Source organism: Choloepus didactylus, chromosome 2 (assembly GCF_015220235.1).
Source record: "Choloepus didactylus isolate mChoDid1 chromosome 2, mChoDid1.pri, whole genome shotgun sequence".
NCBI classification, from domain to species: domain Eukaryota; kingdom Metazoa; phylum Chordata; class Mammalia; order Pilosa; family Megalonychidae; genus Choloepus; species Choloepus didactylus.
The window spans coordinates 222,343,084-222,356,855 of NC_051308.1; the positions used below are offsets into that span (position 1 = coordinate 222,343,084).

The 13,772-nt window shown below is 38.2% G+C and overlaps 1 protein-coding gene and 1 pseudogene across 1 annotated transcript in view; both read right to left on the reverse strand.

The window, feature by feature from the left end:
• The window catches only part of STX12 (syntaxin 12), a 47,247-nt gene that overhangs the window by 18,492 nt on the left and 14,983 nt on the right, over window positions 1–13,772 (reverse strand). Inside the window, exons 2-3 of the mRNA XM_037828018.1 lie at window positions 11,357–11,426; window positions 9,794–9,893 (exon numbers count right to left, since the gene is read on the reverse strand). Of these exons, the coding sequence (XP_037683946.1) occupies window positions 9,794–9,893; window positions 11,357–11,426 (170 nt within the window). The remainder of the gene's footprint in view (window positions 1–9,793; window positions 9,894–11,356; window positions 11,427–13,772) is intronic.
• On the reverse strand, window positions 4,662–5,766 carry LOC119528206 (annotated as a pseudogene).

Sequence of the window (13,772 nt, forward strand, 5' to 3'; positions counted from 1 at the left end):
GGAGTTCAGATGCAGGAATTATCAATAAAGACTCAAGCAGTCAAGAAAGGCCACAAGAGGAAGAAAAAGTAAAGCATGAATCAGCAGAGAAGGAGTATGGCAAATCCAAGCAAGAGAATAGTATATAAGCAAGGCATGGTTGTGGAAATTTCAAGGGTATCTATAAGGAGACAGTTTGGCTGGAACCAAAAAGATTATTCATGAGAATAGCTAAAAAATAAATTTGGAAAGGCAGGAAAAGGGCTAACCATAGCAGATTTGAAATGCCAGGCTCATGAGTTTGGGGTTCAACCTATAAAGAACAAGAAACAACAAAGACTTTTTAGGCAGGACATATGATGGGTTTAAAATGGTGACTTAGAAAGATTACTATGTGAAAGGGTACAAGATGGAATTGAAAAATGAAAAGTCAGAAAGATTATTTTAATAGTTTAGGTTAGGAGAACATGGTTTGACAGTGGGCACAAAAGGAAATGAATTTAAGAAACATTATGACTTAGTGATTGGCTGTGGGGTAAGAGGCATAAAGACAAGAATTACTCAGATTTCAACCCAAGGAGAATGATGGTAATACTGAAAGGAAATTTAGATAAGGAACTTTTTTTCACTTCTGGGATTTTTATTTTCTGCATAAACAACACCATAACAATAATAAAGGGCGGAAAGACATCATTCCCCAATATCATCACCCAAAAATATTACCTTTCAAGTATATCATAAACATATTCTATGCTACCATCCCTGTAAAACTATGATCTTTAACTGGTACTAATATTCTATCAAGATGGTCCAGTAAATTTTACTTAAGCATTACTACTAGATTGTTCCCAGTTTTAACTATTATAAATAAAGCTACAGTGAGCCCCATGTATCAGTTTATATTTATACAGAGCTTGCCAAACACCAGTATTGTTTTAAGTGCTTTATATAATAACTCATTTAATCCATGTAACAACCTACAAAGTAATTATTATTGTAGTCCCTGTTCAAAGTATTCTCTTATAATCCTTTTTATTTCTGTGGGGTTGGCAGCAATGCCCCCTCTTTCTTTTCTGATTTTAGTTATTTGTGTCCTCTCTCTTTTCCTTTGTCAGTCCAGTTAATGGTTTGTCCATTTTATTCATCTTTTCAAAGATCTAACTTTTGGTTTTGTCAATTATCTCTATTGTTTTATCATTCACTATTTCATTTATCTCTGCTTTAATCTTTGTTATTTCCTTTCTTCTGCTAGCTTTGGTTTTAGTTAACTTTTTTTTTCTAGTTGTAAGGTTAGGTCTCTGATTTGAGAACTTATTCTTTATTAATATAAGTATTTGGCTATAGATTACCCTCTGCACAATGCCTTTGCTGCATCCCATAAGTTTTGGTATGTTGTCTTCTCATTTTCATTTGGCACAAGATATTTCCCAATTTCCCTTGTGATTTCTTCTTTGATCCATTGTTGTTTAGAAGTGCATTTTTCAATTTCCACATCTTTGTGAATTTTCCATTTCTTCCTCTCATTGATTTCTAGCTTCATTACAGTGTTAGGGAAGATATATTGTATAATTTCAATATTTCTTAATTTATTGAGATTTATTTTGGGACCTAACACATGGTCTATCCTGGAGAATGATCCATGTGCACTAGAGAAGAATGTGTATTCTGCTGCTGTTGAGTCATGTGTTCTAGAGATGGGAAATTTTCATTAATTATTTCCTCTATTATTGCTTCTGCCCCCTTTCCCTTCTCTTCTCCTTCTGGGACGCCAATGATACGTACATTATTGTACTTTGTTTCATCCTTGAGTTCCCGGAGACGTTGCTCATAGTTTTTCATTCTTTTCTCCATCTGCTCCTTTGCGTGTAGGCTTTCAGGTGTTTTGTTCTCCAGTTCCTGAGTGTTTTCTTCTGCCTCTTGAGATCTGCTGTTGTATGTTTCCATTGTGTCTTTCATCTCTTGTGTTGTGCCTTTCATTTCCATAGATTCTACTAGTTGTTTTTTTGAACTTTTGATTTCTGCCGTATACATGTCCAGTGCTTCCTTTACAGCCTCTATCTCTTTTGCAATATCTTCTCTAAACTTTTTGATTTGATTTAGCATTAGTTGTTTAAATTCCTGTATCTCAGTTGAAGTGTACGTTTGTTCCTCTGACTGGGCCATAACTTTGTTTTTCTTAGTGTAGATTGTAATTTTCTGTTGTCTAGGCATGGTTTCCTTGGTTATCCAAATCAGGTTTTCCCAGACCAGAACAGGCTCAGGTCCCAGAGGGAAGAAATATTCAGTATCTGGTTTCCCTGTGGGTGTGTCTTAGAAAATTGCTCCACCCTTTGATGCCTCGGGTCACTGGGCTTTTCTGCCCAGCAGGTGACGCCTGTTAGCCTGTAATTCTTGACTGGTGTGAGGAGGTATGTTCCCCCAGGCTCTGGGGTCTGGTTCTGAATGGAAAGGACCCCACCCCTTTCCTCCTAGAGAAGACAGACCCCCCAGGTGGAGGTCATTAGCATTTCAACGGTCTTGCTGTCTGCTTGGGCTGTCTCCACCCTTCCCAGAGTCACAGCCCTGGAAACTGAAAATGACTGGGGCTTTTTCCACTGAGCTGAAAAAGAAACAGATAGTCCCCTTCAGACCCAGTCCAAGGCGACCCTCCGGCTCTCCCAGGTCAGTCGTCACCCAAAGCCTCTGTCTGTTTTTTGGGGCTGCGTACCTGTAGTGAGCAGTTCACACTCGCCACTTAAAACCCCAGTTGAAGCTCAGCTGAGCTGCATTTGCTTGCTGGGAGAGAGACTCTCTCTGGCACCACGAGGCCCTGCAGCTTGGGCTATGGGGGAGGGGGGTCTCGCGACTTGATCTGCAGGTTTTACTTACAGATTTTATGCTGTGTTCTCGGGCATTCCTCCCATTTCAGGTTAGTGTATGATGAGTGGATGGTCTCGTTTGTCCCCCCGCAGTTATTCTGGATTATTTACTAGTTGTTTCTGGTTTTTTGTAGTTGTTCCAGGGGGACTACTTAGCTTCCACTCCTCTCTATGCCGCCATCTTGCCCCTCCTCTCATGTGTTCTATATATGTCCATTAAGTCTGGTTGGTTTATAGCATTGTTCAAGTCTTCTATACTGATCCATATTGGTCTTCTGTTTAGATTTCTATCCATTATTCAAAGTGGTGTATTGACATTCCTATTATTAATGGAGAAACATTTATTTCTCCTCTCAAATCTGCCACTATGTGCTTTGCAGATGTGGTGGTTTGGAACTATGTACCCCAGAAAAACGTGTTCTTAAAGTTAATCCATTCCTATGTGTATGATCCCATTGTAAGTAGGACCTTATGATGAGGTGTGTCCCACCTCAATCAGGATAAGTCTTAATTCTATTACTGAGGTCCTTTATAAACTGAATGCACACACAAAGAGAGAGAGAGAGAGAGAGGGAGAGGGAGAGAGGGGAAGGGAGGGAGACATCAAGCGTGCGCCATGGAAGCAAGAAGCTGAAAAGAAACGAAACCTAGAAGAGAAGGGAGAGACCAGCCAGTGCCACCATGTGCCTTGCCCTGTGACAGAGGAGCCAGGATTGCTGGTAGCCTGCCACAGAACACTGGTCTTTGGGAAGAAAGCATGACTTAATGATGCTTTGATTTGGACATTCTCCTAGCCTCAAAACTGTGAGTGAATAAATTCCTGTTTAATCCAACTCATTTTATGGTATTTGCTTGAGCAACCTAGGAAACTAAAACAATATATTTTAGGGCTCTGCCACTAGGTGCATATATATTTATAACTGTTATGTCTTCATGTTGAATTGACCCCTTTATAAGTATTTAATTACCTTCTTTATCCCTCATAACAGTTTTTGGCTTAAAGACTATTTTATGTGATATTAGTAGAGCTACCCTAAATCTCTTCTAGTTACTATTTGCATGGCATATTTTTCCCCATCCTTTCACTTTCAACCTACTTGTGTCTCTGAATTTTAGCTGAGTCTCTTGTAAAGAGCATACAGTTGGCTCATGCTTTTTTATCCATTCTGCCAATCTCTGCCTTTTGACTGAAAGTTTAATCCATTTACATTTAAAATAACTACTCATAATGCAGGACTTTCTTGGGCCATTTTGCTATTTGGTCTTTGTATGTCATACCTTTTTTGACCCTTATTTCTTCCGTTAATACCTACTTTCATATTTATTTGATTTTTTGTATTGTACCATTTGGAGTCCCTTCTCGTTTCTTTCTCTATATATTTTGCATATATTTTATTTTAGTTTCCATGGGGCTTAAATTTAACATCCTAAATCTAAAACAATCATGTTTGACTTGATAATATCAAAAGCATACATGTGTACTGTTCCTATACCTCTCCACACCCCCATTTTTTTTGTACTTGTAACGAATTATATCTTTATACACTGTATGTCCAAAACCATGGCTTTATCATTACTTTCTATGCATTTGCATTTTAGAACTTATAGGAGGTAAAAAGTGGAGTTATATATCAAAAAATAAAGTGTAATAGTACTGGCATTTATAATTACCCAGGTCTTTATTTCTTTATGCCACTTGGATCCATTGTCTAGTAACCTTTCCTTTCAATCTGAAGAACTCCCTTTAGCACTGCTTGTTGGACAGGTCTAGTGGTGATAAACTCCCTCAGCTTCTGTTTATCTGGGAATGTCTTTCTCTCTCCCTCATTTTTGAAAGACGTTGTCTAAAGAACCTGAGATCAGCCACTGTTCATGGGTAGGACACCACTTTACTGATGTGACCCAACCTGTATGTGAGGTTAGGAACAGTGACAACAAAGAACCGTCTTTAGTTCAGGGATCCCACAGTCTGATGTGTTTATCTGTACTCTCAGATGCTAAACATTTACAAAGTGGAGAATAGGAGTCACAGTCAAACACTTTATTTCCTGTCAAAGTTGACGTAAGACTGCCAGTCTCAACACCCCACACTCTATTTGTGTGGTCCCAAGATGTAGTGCAGATTTCTTCAGCATCTGACCAGAGGACTGAGGAAATTGCTTCCTTGTGGCCAGAGAGGGTCACCATGGGAGTCCTGGTTAGTCCCAATTGCTTTGTTTTGTTTCTTTCTTGGTCGATTAGTAGATTCCTCCATTTCATCTTCTTCATTTGTAGGGACTGTAGACCAGATCTTTAGCATCTTATCCCAGAAGCCAATGCAAAATTTAGTTCCTGTGCTAACAACAGCTATAGAATCCATACTTCCAGCATGACCTATGCAGCAATGTAGGATTTTCACTTTGTTTCTCTCTACATTCCACTCCCATAAGAGAAGAGTCTGATTCACAGAGGCACTCAGTAGTAAACAAAACAAACTGTCTTTTTTCACCCAGGCCACATCTTTTACAATGTCTGTATGTCCCACAATTGTCATTATTGACTTTCCTTCCAAGGACCAGATTTGAGAAGTCTTATTGTAAGAACCAGTCAAGATCCATTCCTCTGCTCCTTAAACAGAACTGATCCTGTTATTGTGGAACACGCATTGCTCTGGCTGAGGTGCACTGTACTTCTCCACGTATTCTAGTTCTACAACCTCTTCTGAAGAGATGTTCTCCAGTTTCATGTGTTTGACCAATGGCATTTGCAGAAACTGGCCCTTGATAAGGAAATCAAATTCCATATATTTGTGGAACTCATTTTTAGTCTCCAGCAATTTATTGATGTTACTAAGGTTGGCAATTTCAGAGGCAGCAGGAATTGAGAAGGAAACATCATCTACTATATATTTCTTATTGTCGGTATAGAAGTACGTTTGGAGATGAGCCATGGAAGGGATGAGTACGCACAAAACTTGCCCACAAAAATGTATGGGGTACCCCCTACATGGGATCTGACACCCAGGGGTGTAAATCTCTGGCAACACAGGATATGATTCCCAGGGATGAATCTGGACCCGGCAGGGTGGGATTGAGAACATCTTCTTGAGCAAAAGGGGAATGTGTAATGAAACGAAATAAAGCTTCAGTGGCTGAGCGATTTCAAATGGAGTCGAGAGGTCACTCTGGTGGACATTCTTATGCACTATATAGATAACACTTTTTAGGTTTTAATGTGTTGGAATAGCTAGAAGTAAATACCTGAAACTATCAAACTCCAACCCAGTAGCCTCGACTCTTGAAGACGATTGTATAACAATGTAGATTACAAGGGGTGACAGGGTGATTGTGAAAGCTTTGTGGATCACACTCCCTTTATCCAGTGTATGGATAGATAAGTAGAAAAATGGGGACAAAAACTAAATGAAAAATAAGGTGGGATGGAGGGTTGATTTGGGTGTTTTTTTTACTTTTATTTTTTATTCTTATTCTGATTCTTTCTGGTGTAAGAAAAATGTTCAAAAATAGATTGGGGTGATGAGTACATAACTATATGATGGCACTGTAAACAACTGATTGCATACCATGGATGATTATATGGTATGTGAATACATCTCAATAAAACTGAATGTAATTTAAAACAAACAAACAAACAAACAAAAGAAACAATGTATGGGGTAACAGTCAAAGAATTGGCCCTCTAGTCTCTTGGAACTATAAAAAGAGAAGGCCCCAAATTAGACTGTACAGGTAAGAGATAAACTGCTATCAAAGTCTGGCTTCCACTTTCTTTCCTTGGGTCTCCATGGCAGATACCACCATGAGGCCACTCTTATTTTAATATTTTAAAGTAACTCAGGGATTTAGTCCCTGAGCTGTCCCTTAAATTTGTATTCCAGCTAGTGATATGACAGATTTCCTTGAGTGCCAGGAGCTAATAAAAACAAACAAAACAATGCAAAAAACACCTTTTACAATCTTTGCAAATTGGCTCTGCCTTGGCTGGTGCTCTTCTTCCAAGTTTAGCCCTCCTACCAGCCCAAGCAAATGTGAAGTGCAGGGGCCTCTCCCTCTTTTCTGAGACTCCCTCGTGTCCTGGCTCCTACTTGCTTGTGGCTTTAAGAATTCCCCTATTTACAGGAATTCCAGTGCCCCCTTGACTCCACATGAAAGACTTTCTCCCCCTCCTGGGTGCTCTATTGTGTGACTTAAAGCAGGTAATCCTTTGCCCCAGGCCACTTTGACTTAATTGTTTCTTATAGGTCTTTAGCTATTCCCCAAGCTGCTTCTGTCTGCAGGGCAAATTCCGGGAGGGCAAACCAGGCACTAGTTTCATATTGAGTTTCATACACAACAGATTGGCCTGACATACAGGCACCCCAGTATGCATCTACTCTGCTCCCTCCAAACAGGACCAGGGACCCACAATGGGAGCACAGGCAGGATCCACAACACATGGGCATGGGGCAAGGGCCAGCAAGGGTGCTACAAGCTTCTCTCACCATTTTTAAAGCTCCATTTTCTTGATTTGGCAATTGCCCAGTTACTGAAACCTTTTAACTGTTTTCTGGTTTTTTAAGGAATATGACTCTGCCAGTTTTTGCTAGTTGTTCAAAGATTCAGTGGGGGAACAGCAACCTTGAGCATCTAAGGCCACCATCTTGGTCCTCAGCATAATTTTTTTTTTCTTTTTTTTGACAATGGGCATTGATAGATAAGGGATTTGGGTGGAACACAAGAAGTTATTATAAGACATGTTAAATTTTAGATGAAGGCAGTATATTCAAGAGGGGGGTGTGAGAACAGGAATTGGAGTATTGGCCAAATATTTAGGGGCCTAGAAATTAGGACTGGAAAAAGATCTGGGGAGCATGTTTTTGAAGATGGCAGAGGAAGTCATAAAAGTAGGTATGACTCTTAAGGGAGAATATATAGAGTGAGAATTGGAGCATCAATGGCAGAGCCATGGGGGGTGCTCAGTTCTAGGAGGATAAAGAGTCAGGGAAGGAGGCTTAACCTGGAGTGAGAGACAAAATAGGCCAGTATGGGATAACAAAAGTGGGGAACACAAAGAAAGGGGATCATGGAAAGAAGAAGAAAATTTCAGTGGAAACAGGATGGGCAAGAAGATCAAATAAAACAGAGAAGAAAAGTAATAAAAATTCAAACTGAATTTGACAACTAGAAGATCTGATGATAGTACCAAAACATGGAAATTAAATGCTGAAAGTAGGATGTATGGTTTGACTGATAAAGACAGTAGGGAAAAGATGAGTGATGAGGCTACAATTACTAAGATGAGGAAAGAGTTGAAAAGAAAAAGGGCACTCAGCACAACAGGAGGAAAGGAATCAAGGAATTATATTTCACTAGAGAGACTGTTTGTAGATCTATTTCGTGTTCTTAATGATCCAAGCTAATGGAAGGGAACAATGGCATGCATGATCCAAAAATAACTTCTACTTGGTTTTAGAATACATTAGATGCATTTTTTAAAATAGCAGATTTAACTTTCTATTTATATTTTGCTTCTATTTAACTTTTAAGTACTCCCAACACTCTGTTTGCATCAGACCCTTAGACTCCTTTTTTATTATTATTACTAAATTCTGGGAACAATTTTGAGACACTGAATGGTAAAGAGGAACTGGTGCATAAACTGAAATATCAGCATGAGTAACAACTAAAACAAAGAGTCCATATATGGATAACCAAAGGGTGATTACTTAAGGTTACTTTTATCATAACAACTTTGTAGCAGGATGACAAAGCATCTAGTTTTGCTTATCTTTCCTAGAAAGCTCTTGGTTCCTCCCTTTTGTGCAAGAGGCGCCCAAACTCCGAACATATGCTACATTAAGCCATTGCTAGGTATGGAAAACTGGCAATTTTCAAACATTATTGATGAGTACCCACGGTAAGAATTTGACATCACACACATAAGTATGAAATGAAACTTTCATGTAACGGTATTTACCCTTATCGCATGTTATCTACTTGATATTTCTACTCAGTTTTATTTTTTTTTAAGTGCTGATCACAACATACTAAAATGATTTCATGTTCCAGTAGGTCACAACCCACAGTCTGAAAAACAATCCAGGATAGGGAAGTTTTAGGGTTCATCTTCAGAACCATCAGAGACTGGACATGGTCTTTAAAAAGTTTACTAAAAAAGTCAGTGTAAGGTAAATGTCCCATCAGTGGTATAGCAGCTAGAAGCAAAATGGAATCACAATAGACTAAGGTCGATGGAGAAGGTTTTTTTCCTAAAAGAGAAAGGATTTGAAGTAGACCTTAAATGACAGATAAAAGAATCAAGCCACAGTGAAGGTGAGGGCACATCTGACTTCAGGAATAGTATGAAGAAACAGCATGGCATATTAAGGGGACAATGAAACCCTGTAAAAATGTTGTGTTTCTAAAGGATTTAAATGTCCAGTGAATCAAAAATGACTGAAAAAAAGAAATATTTTTCCCTTAGAATTTCCTCAACCTGAGACCTATGAATGACTCATGATAGAACATGAATGTGGCTGCAAAATATAAAAGAAAGATTTTTGATTAAAATTTACATACTGAACACACAAAAACCTAGGACCAAGTGTGCAAACATAAAGCTGCTAGCCAAAGCCCAAACACATGCAAACATTGAGATTTTTCTTCAGTTAAATCCTTTCATTAATATATTAATTTCATTAATATATTAATAACATATTACTATTAATAATAGTATACCACCATATATTGAGTACCTACTAATACCAGGCACTTTGCTAGATTTGGTACATATATTCTTTCTACTGTCACAAAAGTCACATACCCCCACCCCCACCCCCCACCCTCCGGCATTTTACAGATAAGGAAATGGAGGTTCGGAGATCTATCTAGCACTAAAGTGTTTCACACAGTGCCTTTCCATTAAAACAAAGTCCTTTCCTATTAAAAAACAAAACAAAAAAAATGGAAAATACCAACCTGTTCTGAAGTAGATAAGGGAAGGGGCAAAGACCCTAATTCCTTCAGCAATTCATTTGTATCCTTGGCAAGCTGATTTGTAGAGTGTTGTAACTGTTGCCTAAGAGAGAAAAGACATACATGTTTACGATATTCTCATTTGTTGAGAGCTGTTATAGTCAGCATCATTTTGTTCTCAGAGTGTCTCACAATGCAGGGAATGAAAGCACACTTGAAGAAATTGACTCCTAGCTGCCCAGGTTCAAAACAAAATTCCAGAAATACTGCTCAGTCAAACCCACTACAAGGCATCTTGTTCAATGAACGGAAAGAACCTGCCTTAGTGAAACCTGCTTAAGGAAGCAAAGGTCAGGAATTGATCTCTTTGTGGAGGAAAAAAAAGCATCTCATCAGTTCTGACAGAAATATTAGAAGAGAAATACCACCCACACCTAAATCTAATACTTTTAACACACTGAACTCTCTCATTGAACTGCCCAGAAGTTCTGCATGGTTAGTGTCTGTCACAGTCCACCAGAGACAGAATCCACACCCAGGTGGTTGGATAAAATGTGCATCAAAACCTTAGCTTCCTACTCCAGGGAACAACCTGTTCTTGCATACAGCTAGTTCTTTTGCAGCTTTATCCTTGGCTCCCTCCCTGCTCTTCTCTCCAAAACGAAGAAGACTTTGCTGCTTAAATAGGGAGGGAAGGAAATTAAAGAGGGAAGAATATGTAATGTATTAAGTGAAACTGGAAAAAGCTCCTTTCATTCACGGATTCTTCTACTCTCTGACTGTTTCTGCAAAAGTTTTAAGGGAGGACAGAGAAACCACACTACTAATTATTACTATTTTTTCACTACAAAGGGGTGTCCAGGATTTAAAATAAATAAATAAATAAGGTAAGTTATTTTAACAGAACGCCAAGAGCCTGACCATCTCAGTTAATACTGACAGTTTCCATTTATCATATTTCACCTCTCCCTGGAAAAAGTTCAAAGTAGTAAGTCATTCTCTCACTTCAAAATATCTGAGACAGGAAACAAAGAAAAGTGTTCAGTATATCTTAGAGATGAAGATTAGAACTTCCAAAAGCAGAAATGGAGTCAATAAGGATGTAATTAAGGGAATCAGGAGTCCCTATTACCAGTCTACTATTCTCTCCCTCAGGCGCCTCTTGGGTCATTCTGAATACATTTTCAATTACATATTTGCAACTAGACTAGATCAGTTGTGCAGATCATCAAGAGTCCTATGCCAACAAGGAGGCTCATTTAGGCAACATTATGGGCAGAATATAGTTTAAGTAACAGAGGTTCCCTTCTTAACTTTCCTAAATCATTCTGTTAAATCACCCAGGGGAAGAAAGAACCAGAGCTCAAGGACTTTAAGAGTCAGCAGAAATCATGACCCATTAATATATTTTGTTGCCCCTCTTCTAGATCTGGCTATCAGCTCATGCCCCATTGCCTCTCATTTTGCTTCATCTAGACCTGAAACCTAAGCTTCCATGCAGCACGGGCATTGAGTGTGTTCTCAGAGAGCCCTCACAAAACCCAACCTTGTTAGGAAGCTACTCACAGATTTTCCTGTAGCTTGCTTGAGTCCTGCTTAGTTCCTAGTTGGCTCATCAAATTCTTAATCTGAGCAGCTGGGAAAAAGGGGGAAAAAGATTTCTTTTAAAGAAGAGTACATTCATCATGAGCACCTACTTCTCAAATCACAAGTCTCCTTCCATACCCTGAGAAAAAGTGCTTGTAACTAAAAGAAAGCATGCTATGATCAAAACCCTGGCATATACATTTCTCCTAAAACTAATTACAAGGCTCACCTTTCTCTGACAGAGTAACTATGTCACTAAGTAGAGGTTGGCAGTTTTTTTAATCACCTCCAAAGAACTCCCTAATTTTTCCAGATCGCCCACATCACTGGCTAAAAATTTCATCAGCTTTGGAAGGGCCTTGATAGCAAATATCAATCAACAACAATAAAAAATTTAAATCCACTAAAACACAATAATTTTTCTATGGCAAACACTTTTGGAAAGGCAATGTACATTTATTATTGATAATAAGTACCACTCATTGAGCACCTCTATGTGCCAGGCACTATATATACTAGGAGCTTGTATTCATTATCTTATTAATTTTCACAACAACGGTCTGATGCAGATATATCTTCATTTTGCAGAGCAGGAAATATATTTGGAGAGGGTATCTTATATAAGGGTACACAATTAATAAGTAGCAGATCTAAAAGTCAATCCCAGACTCCAATGCCAATGCCTGTGTTCTTTCAACTATGCTGTCTATATCGTGATATAGCAAATATACAATATTTGTTCAGATAACCTTCTCCACCTTTTCCTAGGTATTTTATTAAGAGTAGGAATGGTCATACCAACAGTCCAGGGTTTTCAGGTCTGAATCCTGGACGTTGAAACCACTATTCCTGGACCATAAAAGCAGAGGTCCAAGGAATTTGACCATTCATCAATAAGGAGGAATAGCTCTAACACCAGTGTCTAGGAATCTGAACATCCCTGTCCCTCACTGATTTCTGCAATAGAAATAGAGCCCCTGCCCTGCTTTCTATTTTCTTTTTCTGAATGGCAAGGAGCATGTGTGTGTGTGTCAAAGGGGGTGGGGGTGGGGGATTCATTTACTCATTCAGTTATAAAGGTCGGAATTCAGTTGTATATTTGTTTTGTTTGCTTGCTTTTTAAGAACATTCATTGTCTTCTAGTAAAAGTAATTGGATTACAGAACAGTTTAATCAAGGACTCTCTGCCCAGGGGAAACACACTTATCTTCAAGTTTCACTAGAACCAGAGAAAATACAACACAATGATATGGCTCCTCCAGCCAAAAGGCAGTCTCTCTTGTGAGGTCCTTTCCTGTCCTCTGGATTCATGTAAAAGTTTCACTTGTGATGCTGGACTGCTTAATGACTGGCTTACTGGGAAGAAGTTGAAGAAACCAATGTACAGTGCATCAATCTCTGTATGTTATAGGGACAATACACATGTAATGCTTCCATATTCAATGAGAAAGAATCCTCACTTATTAGAATTTTGAAATTTTTAAAAAACTAATTATTCCAAATTCACTTTATGATATGGTTCTCCTTAAAATAGTAAAATTTGGGGTCATAGTCATAATCTTGTCCCCAACTTGTTCACCAAAACAAGTAGTAAAATAGCAAGTTAACATTTATTAAGTACCAGTTACTTTATGATAATATTGATTTTAAAAGTCCCTAAGTCTGATAAGAAACAAAATCTTATTTTGTTTTGTAAGCAAAATCTTCTATTTGATTGATTGCTGGGTGACTCTATTGCTAAGCAAAACTGAACAACCCAGTCCTTAACAGTATGTACTAATTATTTCTCCATAGACAAAATCACTGTATCATGGGTGTTACAAAGCAAAAACTTCCAAAGAGCCAAGAATATGTAGGTTTGTAGCACTTCAAATTATGATTTTATCTTGAGACCATGTTTTTCTACAAAAATACAACTCCAATTTTATAATGGAAATGTAAGATTCAATTAAGTAAAAATCTGCTTTTGACAAACTTCCCTAAAATATACCTATTCTATTAAGTAAGGGTTATTTATAGCTTAGTTCCATAGGAAAATGTAAGCATTATAGTTGCTGTATTCTGCTAAGACAGCATTACGTAAGATATAAATAACCATTTTTCTTCATTGCTAACATCAAATTTCCTTCTTACCTAGGTAAAATGGGAATCAGAATACCACTAAAAAGCTATCAATTGACCAACCACACAAATAATTTATGAAAGAGCATTTACTATGTGTCAGACACTGTGCTAAATACTTGATAAAAATTACCTTATTCAATCACAAAGTTATTTTCCCAATATTACGTATAGGCAAACTGAGGTTCAAGAAAGTTCCAGAATTCACTCATTCATTCATTCAGAGTTCCTTTTCTATAACCTAGAAGACACTTGCTCTCAAGAAGCTTACATT